The sequence below is a fragment of the Fulmarus glacialis genome, unplaced genomic scaffold (assembly GCF_000690835.1).
Source record: "Fulmarus glacialis isolate BGI_N327 unplaced genomic scaffold, ASM69083v1 scaffold10758, whole genome shotgun sequence".
NCBI classification, from domain to species: domain Eukaryota; kingdom Metazoa; phylum Chordata; class Aves; order Procellariiformes; family Procellariidae; genus Fulmarus; species Fulmarus glacialis.
This window is the reverse complement of record NW_009230160.1, coordinates 5,183-18,548: the sequence shown is the minus strand read 5'-3', so window position 1 is coordinate 18,548 and position 13,366 is coordinate 5,183. Positions and strand designations below refer to the sequence as shown.

The window sequence follows — 13,366 nt, the reverse complement described above, 5'->3', positions numbered from 1 at the left end:
CTCTTTCATAGATCTCAGTGGAGTCAAATTTTCACTCAAAAGCCTCCAGGCAGACAAAGCGAATCTATTTTCCTTCTATTAAAGTGTATCGGGCACAGGATTATTGAAAGCAAAGACTAAAGCTGTATGAATAGGTTGCAGGAAATGAAGTCTGCAGCAGCTAAACTTGTCTGCTATTTCATTAATTTCTGGTGGCAGAGACCTGTCTTTTTGCTTGCTGTGCAATAGAAGACTAAATAAAGGTCATACCTGTGGCTCTCTAAGAACAGCGAATCAGGACATTAATTGCTGGAGAGCTGGGGAAAGGAATTAATCTTCTGTTTTTGTGGCCTAGCATAAGACAACCGTTCTCTCATATTACCATTGGAATGACTGAAGAGTGAAGAATTCAAAAGATCATCCGCTAGGCTACTGAAGTCACAATAACATTTTCTAATGCTAAGACATACCAAATAATTGAATTATGCATATTTTGCAGATCAGCTAGCGAAATCACTTGCTTGATTGGGGGTGTGAGGTTAGCTTTCCATGCCTGGCCGCATTACACTATTCCCCTCTGCTGCAGTTTGGAGGTGTCGTTCATTTTGAGCGCTCTGCAATAGTATGTATTACTCAACTGTTGAACACCAGAGTAAGGGAGAAAGAACTCTAAACCTGCATTACTTTGTATTTTTTGTGACAAATGTTTAAAGAAGTCTCTTAGAGATATGCTAACAAAGTATCTCACACCCAGTTTTTATTTTCCTATTAACCTTGAACAAGTCAACTCTCACCTATTCAGAAATGGTTTCTCGGTTTACTTAAGCCTTTCTCTGCTTATGGAATTTGTTGTGCTCAGTTACACTCTAACACCATCATCTAGGATGAGTCCTATATTCATCTTCTAGAGCTATATACTGTTTTAATCTTCTGGTTTTAGATTGAGAATTACATTTTGCTATCTTCAGTGGAGTTGCTTTTGTTTCATATTAGCAGAAATGAAATCAGCATGTATGAATGTGAATATATATCAAAAGAGAATTGTTTAATCCATAACCACAGAAATCTTCCACTTGTGTCACCATTTCTATACTTTCCTACATGAGATGCAAACAATTTCTAGACCATATTAAATAATATTGAAAATCAATTAAGCTGTTTTTACAAATATTAGTCATAACATCATTTGAACACTTCTGACATCTATAAAGAATCTGAATAATATGATTACATATATAAGATGACAAAAACTGATTTCTTCTGTCTTAGTACCACAATAGCCTGTTGCAATTCAAGAGGAATAGCTCCATCAGCTAAATTATAGTGATATTATTGATTTATGTGTTAAAAGAAAAGATTATTATGCAAGGGAAGTATCCAATTTGATTACATTTATATCTGGCCTTTTGCCTCTCAATTACACTCAGGTTGTTTAATTTTGATAAAGTCAGATAAAACAGGGAAGTTCTAAAGTGCTTGAAGAAAAATAATGGATTTTACATTGCAGTCAATTTCTTGAGCCAAAATAAATCAGGTCCCATCAGTAACTGTGAAGGTTCTCCTAAGACATGCTGAGAAAAGTAGCAACCAAGATATTGATACAAAATATTGTTCTGCCTTTCCAAAATCAGCATTTAGAATAAACCAAATATTCTACAGCATGCCTCCAAAAATTGATTAACCTCTACTATACAATAATCACATTTGTGGGCACAGTTAACTGACAGTTGTTAAGAGACTCCAGATACTTCATTTTGAGATAAATGGAATTTTATTTTTAGGGAGAGAGTGATTCCTCTTTATAATAAATTTATAAAAGTGCAATATCTTAAATATTTACTGCATGCAAGTTGTCTGTTTTTGTTAGCATCATATAAAGTAATCTTATGTAATAACTTATCTCTGCAAGAATACATTTGAACTTATTGTCGAATGAATGAATCTCTTCAGTTGAGTGCCAGTCTGATCATTGCATGAACCACCTCATACAAGACTGTAGGAAAAAAAGCAAGTTTTCAGTAGCATTTTGGCAAACACAGTTCTCTATTGACAAAGCAAAATGACATATTAAAATGGGTATTTTGGCCCAGTTTGGCCCATGTTAGCCTACTATATCCTTCAGTTGACTGTGTTACAGCTATAGTGTTACAGTTTTGTTTTCTGAAATGCCTGTCCACAAGGCTAATTGGATTTGCCCCCAATTACGGGAACTTTCCGAAGCTATTCTTATTCACAATTTGTCTTTAATTTAGCCAATATAAATCAACTCTGTAATCATTACCAGAACTGAATCTGATACGTCAAGCAACCTTCTCTTTATGGCAAACAGGATTAAGGAAAGATACAGAAAAATAATCAGAACAGGATGGCAGGAGGAACATGAAATAAGATTAAGCAAAAAGTGCAGTCTTCTTCAGCTGTATTACACTTCATCAATTGTTCAATTTTAGCAGACCAATTTACATTTAATTCACAAGGATCAGAAAGTATTCCAGAGTGTACATACATAAAGCAGTACTGTAAAAATATTTTCTTCAGATGGCAGGAAGCGATTAATCAGTGTGATAGAGGAGTGTGAATGGAGAAAGAAGGAGTGCCTTGGACAAGGACACAGTAAACCTTAAATGTCACGCACAGTGACACGGCATTCGAAATACCTTAAAATGGAAAACAATTTTTTTTTTTTAAGATCTTACTGGAAATGAACAAGAACTATTTTTTTTTTTTTTCCTGAGACGAATATTACAATTCTTGTATTTCTCCATCCCTAACACCAAGTGTGACTTGTTGGCTTCAGTCTGATTATAGTCGGGTTTAGTCCATATATACACAAACTTGTTAATTCTTAAAGGGGAGCAGAAAAGAGTTTTCCTTGTCCTATAATTTCTTTTTTTTTCCAGGATAAAAATGCAATCAAGACCTTTCAAAGCGAAAAGAGCAAGCCTTCCAAGCCAGAATAGCTAATAGCCCATGAAGTGCACAAAATGAAGGGTTTTGATACTACATGCTGTTCAGGACTAGGTTTTAAAGGTAGGGGAGTGTTATAGGGGAGTGTTGCTCCCCTTTTTCCTAACTTCTAAGCCTTTTAGCCACACAATTCTACCTCTTCCATTTAGTCAGCTTAGCACTTATCTGAACTGTTGATTAGCCAAATTGGCTGAAGATTAGACTACTAAACCAGCCAAGCAAGAAGAGGAAAAATGAGTGGGGTTTTTCACCCAGTTTATTAGCTGGCCAAGTGGTAGGGCTGACACAAGGGAGAGGGAAAACCCCACGCGGCTGAGAGCCGGGAATTGAGGAGTCTTGGAGAGTGGTTCCTTTTGGTAGCAAAGAGCTACGAGAGGGGGCCAGCTGCCTTGATACCAGATGCTGATACCAAATGCATTCCTGAGGAGCTGGCAACTGTGTATTTTGTGGTGGCCTGCAAATACTCTGGAACTCCTAGGTGTTTGGGACAGTATCCTAGAAGGCAGTTGGCAATCGGGTGATATGATCATAGTATGTGATGTAAGGTTTTATCACAACTATGCAAAATTTATCACACAGATAGTTTCTGCATCTATTTCACGTATCTAAATATCACTTCTTACACTGTGTTTTTGCTGACGTTCTCTTCACTGAGACATAAAGATAAAACAAATCCTTCCCCACTGATCCCTCTCCCTTACATTCTGCAACAGGAAAGAAAAATCAGGAACCATTCACTCAAATCCTTGCTTAGGCTCCTTGTTTAGACTCCAAGAATCTTACTTAAACTGTTGGGATCACATAATAGAGATGAAGATTTGAGATCCACTGATTGTTGACCAGATATGAGCCAGACTCCTGAAAAGCAACACGTAGACATCTTTCCGTTTGTTACTCCTATCATCATACAGGCGAACAAAAAGATCAAAGAAGCCGCCTGCTCTTGCAGTACTACTGCAATCAGCCAAATTCACCTCGCCATCTACAAATTCTGAAAGTTTTCTGTTAGTGAGATATAGACTATTATTCCTCTTCCCCCACGCTTCCGAGCTTCCATTGTACACAAGCCAAAAAAACTCTTTAATACTACTGTCAAATGACTGTCTCCACTGTAACAAACCTTAAATGTTTTGAATGTTCTGGCTGTAATAAACATATTCTGGAAATTTTAATATTTAGACAATGAGGACAGAGCACGTATAATTAAAAAGTAATAATGGAATAATACATCTATCCAACATTTATCCATAATAAGCAGCATTTTGGGAGAACAATAAGCCCAAATAATATTTCGGAAAAGCTAAATTTCAAGGAATGAAGATACTATAGTACGAAGTTATGGCCAAAAATACTGTATTTTTAACCAGCAACATTTTTGAGGGGCAGTTACTGTACAATATTAGTTTTTTTCTAAAAAAACTGTTCCTGTCCCTCAAACAACACACAATACATGCATTTAAATGACACTTTAAGAACAGCAAGTAAGATCTTTATTTTTAAATACTGCAAGTTTAAAAATGTTATCTGACACCCCCCCCCCAAAAAAAAAAAAATTGGTCAAATAAGGATTTCCTGCAGCATAGTAAATGAGGAATCCAGCAACAGACTTCAGGTTAGACTGTATTTTGAGAGGAAAAAACCAAACCAACAGATTTACAGTAAGATTGATCTGGCTGACTTTGTGTTTTTCACACTATCTTCAAAACCTCCCTCTGTTCCTTTTGTTCCTGCAGCATTGCTACTGTGAAAAAGCTTGAGTTAAACTTAACAGTACAATCCCTTTAACTAGCTAAATAGTGACCCTGAATGTATTGTTGACTGCGTAGAAATGTTTCTGGTTTGATTGATAGAACTCAAAATGTTATGGGTAACCAAAAGCCAAAAAAGAGGAAACATCAGTAGCTCATCTTCTCAAACTAAATGTATGGTTTTGCAAGATCTCTGCTAAACTACCAAACTGGACAGGGACAGACGGCTTTAGTTGTTTAATGCATACTAAATTTTAGAATTTATGGTTTATGTCAGAAGAGAGACTGTATTTACAAAAGTGTGAATTTCTAAAATACCATAATTAATTACCTACATGAGGACATTTTAATTTCCTAACTTAGGACGGTCTCTCAAAAACATATTTACTTTACTGGTCTCTTAGCTAGAGGTAGGTAATTTGTAGGCCTTGTTAATATGATGTGCATATTAACATTAGTTCACTAATGTAATAGTCTGCAGGATAACCATGCACAGAGCTCCAAGAACAGCAGCACATATAATAAATTAATTGGGTAAATTTTATTTTTTCATGTGGGTTAACATGTCTTTGTTTTCTCCTGTTGTTTCATTCTTTTATGAAGAACGTGTAACAAGGAAAGGGTCATGAGGTCGAGTAATCTGAAAGTCTTCTGCACCTTACAACCAAAGGCTGGGAGTCTAGCAATGTCTTATATGCAGCCCTTTTCCCCCCTTTTAGAGTTTTTGCAAATCATGCAGTCAATTCTGACTGATATCCAGCATAAAAAGTCTCTTCTCCACTTTCAAACTTAAAAAAGTGATTCACAATCAAGTGGCAGTATGATTAAAAATTACAGTCCATACACCTTGACAATCAAAAGAGTCTGAATTATAAAAAGTAAACTGCCCTTATAGCTGCATCATCCTATATATGTAAGGACAGTGCCAGTTAATTTGTGAAAAAGGCAAGTTTAAGATTTCTGTAAAACACGTATTACAGCTTTCTTGTGCTAGTGAACATCTAGAATACACAGGTTCCCAAGACGTTTTCCCTCCCTCCTCCCCCATTTATGACATTCAAAGAAATCACATAATTTTGGCAAAGTTAAAACGGTTTCTGTCTTGATGTTTTTGCCTTCAGCTTCATGTTAGAGGCACAAACTTCTGGACTCAAGCACTGTAAGGCATAGTAGAAACCACCAATTAAAACAACAGCACCACCACCACCACCACCACAACAGAATATACTGCAGGTGGGAACAGCTGTGTCATTTAAAAAGGAAATGTTTTTGTAAACTGTCACACTGCAATGCTGTGTTAGGTGATTCATGTTAAGCTTGCCTTGGCATGCCGAATATTTTTTTTTCCCCAGAACATGCTCAGATGATCTAAACACTGCCACAGGTTCAACTTACCTAAAATATACCAGCAGTAGCCCAGTGGCACACACTCTTGAAAACTTTTGCAATCACGATATAACTATAAAGCATGAGTAAACCGTTGTTTTGTTTTTATACAAAACTCAGAACCACATTTCCTTCTCCCCCACCCAATATCCCATAACAAAACAAAACAAATTAAAAAAACAACCAAACAAACAAACCCAAACCTTTGTTAGACACCACTGTCTCTTTTTTTGTCTTTTTTTTTTTTTCTTTTTTGGCTACAGTTCCATTCATAGCACTGAATCCAGTGTGGGCAATGTACTCCCAGGTTGAAAGAAGGGATATTGTCAACAGTGGAACTGTGAAAACAAAAGCTCCGTTGCATTTGTAGCAAGATCACGACCAATTTTGAACGCTGTATGTAAGAGGCACTGCTCTGATCCCCAATTCAGAATGTCAGTGTCACTTTTTATAACCTAGATCTACCTGCTTTAGCTTTATTAAATAAAATGCTTTAACTCCTTAAAATCATTAACAATAGTGACTTTTTGGTTGTTGTTGTTATATCTAAGGTTTCTGCAGTTTCTGAAAGACTGTTTGATTGATCTGATGTTCTGTATTTTTTCATGGTATTTTTAGGGCAACAGCATATACTCATTAGTACTTATGTACAATGGTTTGAAATATCTCTAAATTTACTTTTCTAATAAAGCCTATTAGAAAAGTAAAAGTAATCTAATGTGACTCTGCCAAATATAAATTAAATTTATATTTAAAAGCTTATGTTCCAATCCTAGATATAATGGCATAAATTCTTCTAATAAGACTGGTTTCAACACCTGTATAAAGCCCTGACAAGATTTAAGCATTGTTTTGAATGGCTTCTGTCTGGGTGTCTCCAATTTACTTCTACTCAGGAATGTGCAAATGATTTTATACAGCACGATGCTAGTACCGCTCTGTACTATAGTAATTTTTTTGTTTTGTAAATAAAAAACAACAACAAATCCCTAGTCAGAAATAAACTGACAAAATTTACATTCTTCTCTCTTAAAAAAGTAAATAAAATAACATTATTTAAAATGTGAATTAGCTATAAGACATACAATACAATTACATAGATACATATCAATACAGCACATTCAATTTGCCAAAAATTAATGATTACAAAGCCAATATGGATGCTGCCATATATATATATAGATGTATGTACAATGATTATAGCATTCATAATTGCACTATACCTACAACCAGTTTTAAATTACAAGGTGTTTTAAGAGGGAGCAAAAAATAGCAACTGTTCTTATTATTGTTGTTTTGGAGTTGGGAGGGTTAAGCATGAAAAACGTCTCATTCGTATTTATTGTTAACTTTGGTAATCAACTAACAAGCCATTCTTTTTTTCCACCTCCCATCTGCTGCTATGAGGCAGCAATTTCTGTGTTAAGTGCACTCTAGTGCTACTTGGCATTACAGATAATCAATCCAATTATGTGTCTGAACTCTGAGTTTTCTGTAGCTTGCTAGCAATCATGCACCTGGTCAAAAAACACCTTTCAACCTAAGCTGCAGAATAAAGGCTCATCAATGTGTGCTGCATTTTTGTTGTTAAAAAATTGCACATTTAAATTTCAAGAATGATTTTTCTCACTGTTTCATTTACATTAATAAATCTTTTCTAAAGAACATTGAGAGAGGCTATTTTGCATGAAAGCCTATCAAATGTCTGTGAATCAGTTAGTTAACAAGCAACCTTATCAAGAAAGGTTCCTGAACGTGATCTCTCATCAATAGTTTCTTGTTATACAATTAAAGGTGCCTTGGTATTATTACAGAAAACAATCTCATGCTGTATCTGACATAAGGAGAGATTTAAACTGTCTTTAAATTAGTAGACCACATGCGTGTGCATGGTGCACCTTGTAGCATATTCACTCACGCTGTTGGTTTTGGCATTAGAAAATGGAACACTTTCTAAAAAAGGGAACATATGAGCTGAAACTGTTTGTTCATCATTTGGCAGTTGACTCAATCAGGTCAGTTCCCAACCCATCAGTTTGGCATTTCAATCAGTATCTTATGTTTCAAGAGCATTGGTTTTATAAAAAGCCAGATTTGGCAACATTAATTTTATACAATAAAAATAATTTTTCTACTATGGAAAAAGAACACTTAAAAAAGCTCTAACTTAAGAAAAAAACCCCACACAACTGAAAAAAAAAAAACACTGTTTCAGGCTGTAGCCACTGGGGAAAATGTAGTGTCTATGACATTTCTATTTGGCATTTGTGAATAAAAGAAGAGAGAAAAAAATGGCACATGGCAATTAAAAAGAAATTCTAACATATCCCACACACATCCCAGGTTGTGTCTTAATTATTTCATTACTGTCTTCTGTGCACCTCTCCAAACTGTGAAAATATGGTTAAATTTAATATCCTTAGACAACTGTAATTCTATTTTGCAATCCCAATATTCTAGTCCCAAAAGTGAAGACAGAATGAAAACATCCATGTCAAGAATTTAAAAATCACAGTATCAATACTTTTGATCCGTCAGAGAAATTATATACTGTAAAATTAGAATGACTGATGACTTAAATTTTGATGATAGTATTTTCCTGACCAAATCACTCAACAGAAAATATTTCACCCAGGAATGCAACTCGGAAAAAAAGGGCCATTGTACCTTGTAAAAGATAAGGGGGGAGGGGAAGGAGGGAGAGAAAAAGGGTCGGGGAAAGAGGAAACAAGCTTGATTTTGCTTCAATAGCAAAAAACTGCTATTTTTTGTAAATATACGACTGAGAATTTAAAACACATTGAGTCACAAGGTTTTGCCTAAAAAATGAGGAAATGTGCTGTGAATGTACTTCAGCATCTTTTGGTTTTCCTCCATATAGTTTAAATAAAATCATAATATTAACTACAAACTCTGTGGACATTCACAGAGTCCAGGCCGGCAATAAATTAGTATTATGCAAATTGTTTTCACAGATAATACAGTCCCTCTTGTATATCTTTAATCACGCGAAGTTGGTTTTGGAGGGCCTCCTAGGCACAGTTAGACCAGGTTGTACTCCTTCAGGTTTAACTGTAGGATCGTGTCCTTGACAGCAGCAAAGACGAAGCGGATATTCTCTGTGTCTGTAGCGCATGTGAAGTGGGAGTAGATAATTTTGTCACTGTCTGGATTCAGGTCTACGAACATCTTCAGGATGAACTCTCGTGCTGCTTGTGCATCCCGTTGTGGTCCTGATAATTAAGAAGAAAAAGTCATTTTTCTTAAAGTCGATTAAATATTTGAACTTTTTTAACAGAAAACAAGAAAGGGTCAGTCTGTGGTCCTCACGTAATAGAAGACAGGGAACTTTTTACTAATCAATAGTATCATATAGTGCCTGCTTTCTTCCTGGTAGGAACTATGAAAAATAAAGATGGAAGGAAATTTCAGAGATTCATCACGTCAGAGCTACCATGTCAAAGCTGTCTGCTGACTATCCTCTTTCTTCAGTAAGATAATGTTTAAAACGTGATTTGTAACTGCACTGAATGAAAAATTAGCTACACTCATAAATCTTTAAAAATGGTAATAGAATTGGTGAATGTTCAGTCTACATCTACTACATTTAAATTATACGTAAGTTCTTTTAGCACTGCAACATTTACTAGTTTTATGAGGGTTTTAATAGGTAGCATAATGAAGCTATGTTCTGAACTGGTCTGACACTGTCACCAATAGAACTTCATTTACTTTAGTGATAATAAAGTACACATGCTCTCCAGCTGAAGCTGTTTGATTGCAAAAGGCTCATGTTCTAACAAATCACTTGTTATCTAAATTACGTATAATAATGATCCTATCATATCTAAATTAAGGTTGTAATTCTCAGAAGGATGCAGAGTCTATGTAACCAAACCACATGTTCAGCTTTGCAGAAGACAGAAGGTAAAGTAATGACTCCCAGCCTGGAACAGTGAGGATTCATTCACGTTCACAGCCAGAAGAGCAGTGCAGAAGCAAGAACGTTAGCCACAGGCTGTTGAATTCTGTTCCATTATTCCAGTGGTGTTTCCGAATGCCATTATTCCCTTGCTCTCCTGTTTCTGGAACATGGGTTTGTACAGAACAAGCATGTTTCCTCTGCTGCCTCCTCCTCCTATTCTCTTCATTAGTCCTGGTCTTGTTACACGACAATATAAATACCAGCACTCAGCAGTTATATGTAGCTCTGTCCTTCAGTAGTTATGAAATCTGTACTTTGGGGGTTAGCCCATGCCCACGTATTTTTCAACAATTGGAAAATAAACCCTATTTTTAATACTTCAAGCTTACAATTGCTAACATTTCCAATTTGGATAACTCCACAAAATTTAGGTAGGGAACGCACGGAAGAGAAATCACATACTTTCTGGTGTGCTGCAAATCCATGTAGAGGGGGCGTAAGATTCTGCAATGTATCCGTGTATGCACATGAACATATATGTACATACATACACATATACAGACTACACATTTCCTGAGATTTAGGGATGTAAACAGATCATAAGCTCTCTGAAGCAGGACAGAGGACTGTTCAACACTTCTACAGCTTCTTAAACACAACAGGGTCTAGCCTTTGGTTTGGTCACCCAGACTCTATAGAAACAGCAGCACACTGTCTCACACTACCACGAATAAATTTGCAGTATTTGTGAAGAAAACTCTTAGACTTTCAAAGACAATGATTTCTTCAAAATAAACCATTTACTGTTTTAAATAACTTCCTAGACTTTTGTTAAACAGCTTCATAGTAGCCAGTCACAGCGCACTCTCAAAAGCTACTGCACTATTCAAAGTTTGTATCCAAATTTGCTTACCTAATCACACCTCCACTGACTATCATGTAATTTAAATTTTTGTTTGACTGAAGTTCAAGTACGGAAAATTGAGGTTAGCAAGGAAGTTTATGACCTCGGGAATTTGGAAAAAAATTGAATGAGTCGATGTTAAATTTAGACTGCAAAGTGGTTGTGATCTGAGTAATATGGAGACTTGGAAAAGAACTGCCATATAAATCAGTCGGTTTCTTGTCCACTGCTCCCTAATCAGCAGTTTTCGAAGAGTGTCTCTACACGGTACATTCAAGATCTATATAAGAATAGCTCTATATAAGAAGTACTACATCAATATTTTTCTCTTCTTTTCCTCCCAACTATGGCCCCTTTTTGTCTTTGCCCTCTCTTCCTCTCCTAGCTCTTTGTTCCAGTCTTCTAGTACTAGCCATGCAAGGATGCCTTCATGCGATACACTGACCCCTGCGTGTGCCTCAGTCTCCCTTCCAATGCTGTTACTATACACCCTGCAGCAGAACTGCTTAGTTTAATTTAATCAGTCCAATTTGCCATCCTAGCTAGCAGGTCTCATCCCTACGCTACTTTCTCCCTTGTGCAGGAAAACAGATGAGAGAAGTGATTCAGCTGACAAATACCTAATACTGATCCCTTCCTCAAATCTTCCCACCTCCCACATCTCCTGTCCTGTGCTGGGACAGAAGAGGGGACCACATGGTGACCTCTGCAAGCCACAGACCGCACCCTGCCACCAGAAGAAATCAAATCAAACCATAACCTTGTCTGTGGAGTTAAGTCCAGCAAGATCTGCAGAATTAAGAGACAAAGACTCTCAAAGACTTCCAGGTCTTGACTCCAACAGCCCTACCGGTCCATAATCTTTTTTTCCCTCACCAATGGCAAAGGACAGGAGAAGTAGGGTTTCTCTGTGCTGAGTGGTTGAGTTTTGTCTGTTTTTTCTGGACAAGCATTTAGCACAGGCTTTAACATCAGTTGAGTGGTGGTAACAGAGCAGACTGTAGAGTCTTCCCACCTTTGGGATGTCATTTAGGGAAATTGTCATATGAAGTAAATGCAAAAGAACTAGAATATTTCTATTCAACTGCCAGTTCTCTTCTGCATAGCACTTATGGAACTAAACTTACAGTGACTCATAAATAATATGGTTTGATATTGCAGGCTGTTCACTGTTTCCTTCCCCTTAAACAGGAAACAAAATGTAAATTTTTCCTATTATTACTCTCCATGTTTGAACATGAGAGATTTAATCTCTTATTCAGTTTTCAAATCTATTCACTCCTTGATGGGACAAAACAGATTTTTTTTTTCCTCAAAAATAGGAGCGTTTAGTTCTTTAGATCTCTTATTATATGAGTTTGATTTTTCTCTGTTACCAAGGCCTCCACTCAGTTACCTCAAAATACTTAGCTTTTTACCTCAGGAGAACTTTCTGAAAGTACAGTTTCAGTAGAAACAGCTGTACAACCCACATAATTTTTTTATGGAGAGGCACATTAAGCTTCACATAAATAACATACAACAAAAGGGTGGAAGGAGTGGTAATGGTTTCTCTGAGTGCCACATAGAGCTTATGATACTTCCTCTCAGATATTCAGTCTTACACAAACCAAACCTCAAAAAAATAGAGTATGAGAGACAATGTGTAAAAGCGAGGAATGCATTTTTATTTCGTTTTAGCTTTTATACTTCAGTTCAAACCCTCACCCCAACTTATGAAAAAGGACAGAATGTGGTTCACTGCTAATATGACAATACTCATCTAAAAGTCAACAATTTCTGATGAAAGGTCCTGCCATCCTACCCACAATTAATTACACTATAAAATGAAATCCTAGCAGTCTAAAAAACCAACAAGAGTTCAATCACATTTTAAAATTTTAGATGATTAAAAATTGCAAAGCACCTTTCTTTTTTTAAAGAGCAAAATATATCAAAGGATCTATCTGTCTAGCATTTGGACAAGGCTATTACAATTTGTCATTACTGCAGTGTAAATAGAGCATGAGCTCTGATGTCATTATACTTACCGTCATACTCTGGAAAATAATCAACTAGATGGGAGTACATAATTTTCTCCTCTAAGAGATCTTTTTTATTTAAGAACAGAATGACTGAAGAGTTCTGGAACCATGGATATGTGATAATTGTCCTAAAGAGTGCTTTGCTTTCTTCCATTCGATTCTGGAATAAAAAAGAGAGTGGAATTTTGGTGATCATGATAGCAATTTTTACTTCTTTTTCTAAAATAAATTAATGCAATTTCACTTTATTTGGTAAGCTGATCCATTTCATGTTTTGCACCTTCCTACCAATATGTAAGGTTCAAGTAATTGAATTCAATTAATAAATAAGCAGTTAATTAAATATGCAGGCATTTTCCTTTTGCAAATTCAACCGCTCGAGCGTAAGTATTTTTTAGAACACAGGTTATGAACATGAAAGCTGTAACAGGTA

General features: G+C 36.1%; 1 protein-coding gene across 1 annotated transcript; it reads right to left on the bottom strand.

The window, feature by feature from the left end:
- Window positions 1-6,590: 6,590 nt before the first annotated feature.
- LOC104081386 (guanine nucleotide-binding protein G(q) subunit alpha-like) lies at window positions 6,591-13,089 on the bottom strand. The gene is made up of 2 exons (XM_009584119.1): window positions 12,940-13,089; window positions 6,591-9,313 (listed from the first exon to the last, which is right to left on the bottom strand). Exons 1-2 carry the CDS (start codon window positions 13,085-13,087, stop codon window positions 9,123-9,125), a joined length of 339 nt encoding a protein of 112 aa, XP_009582414.1. The 5' UTR covers window positions 13,088-13,089; the 3' UTR covers window positions 6,591-9,122.
- Window positions 13,090-13,366: the final 277 nt, after the last annotated feature.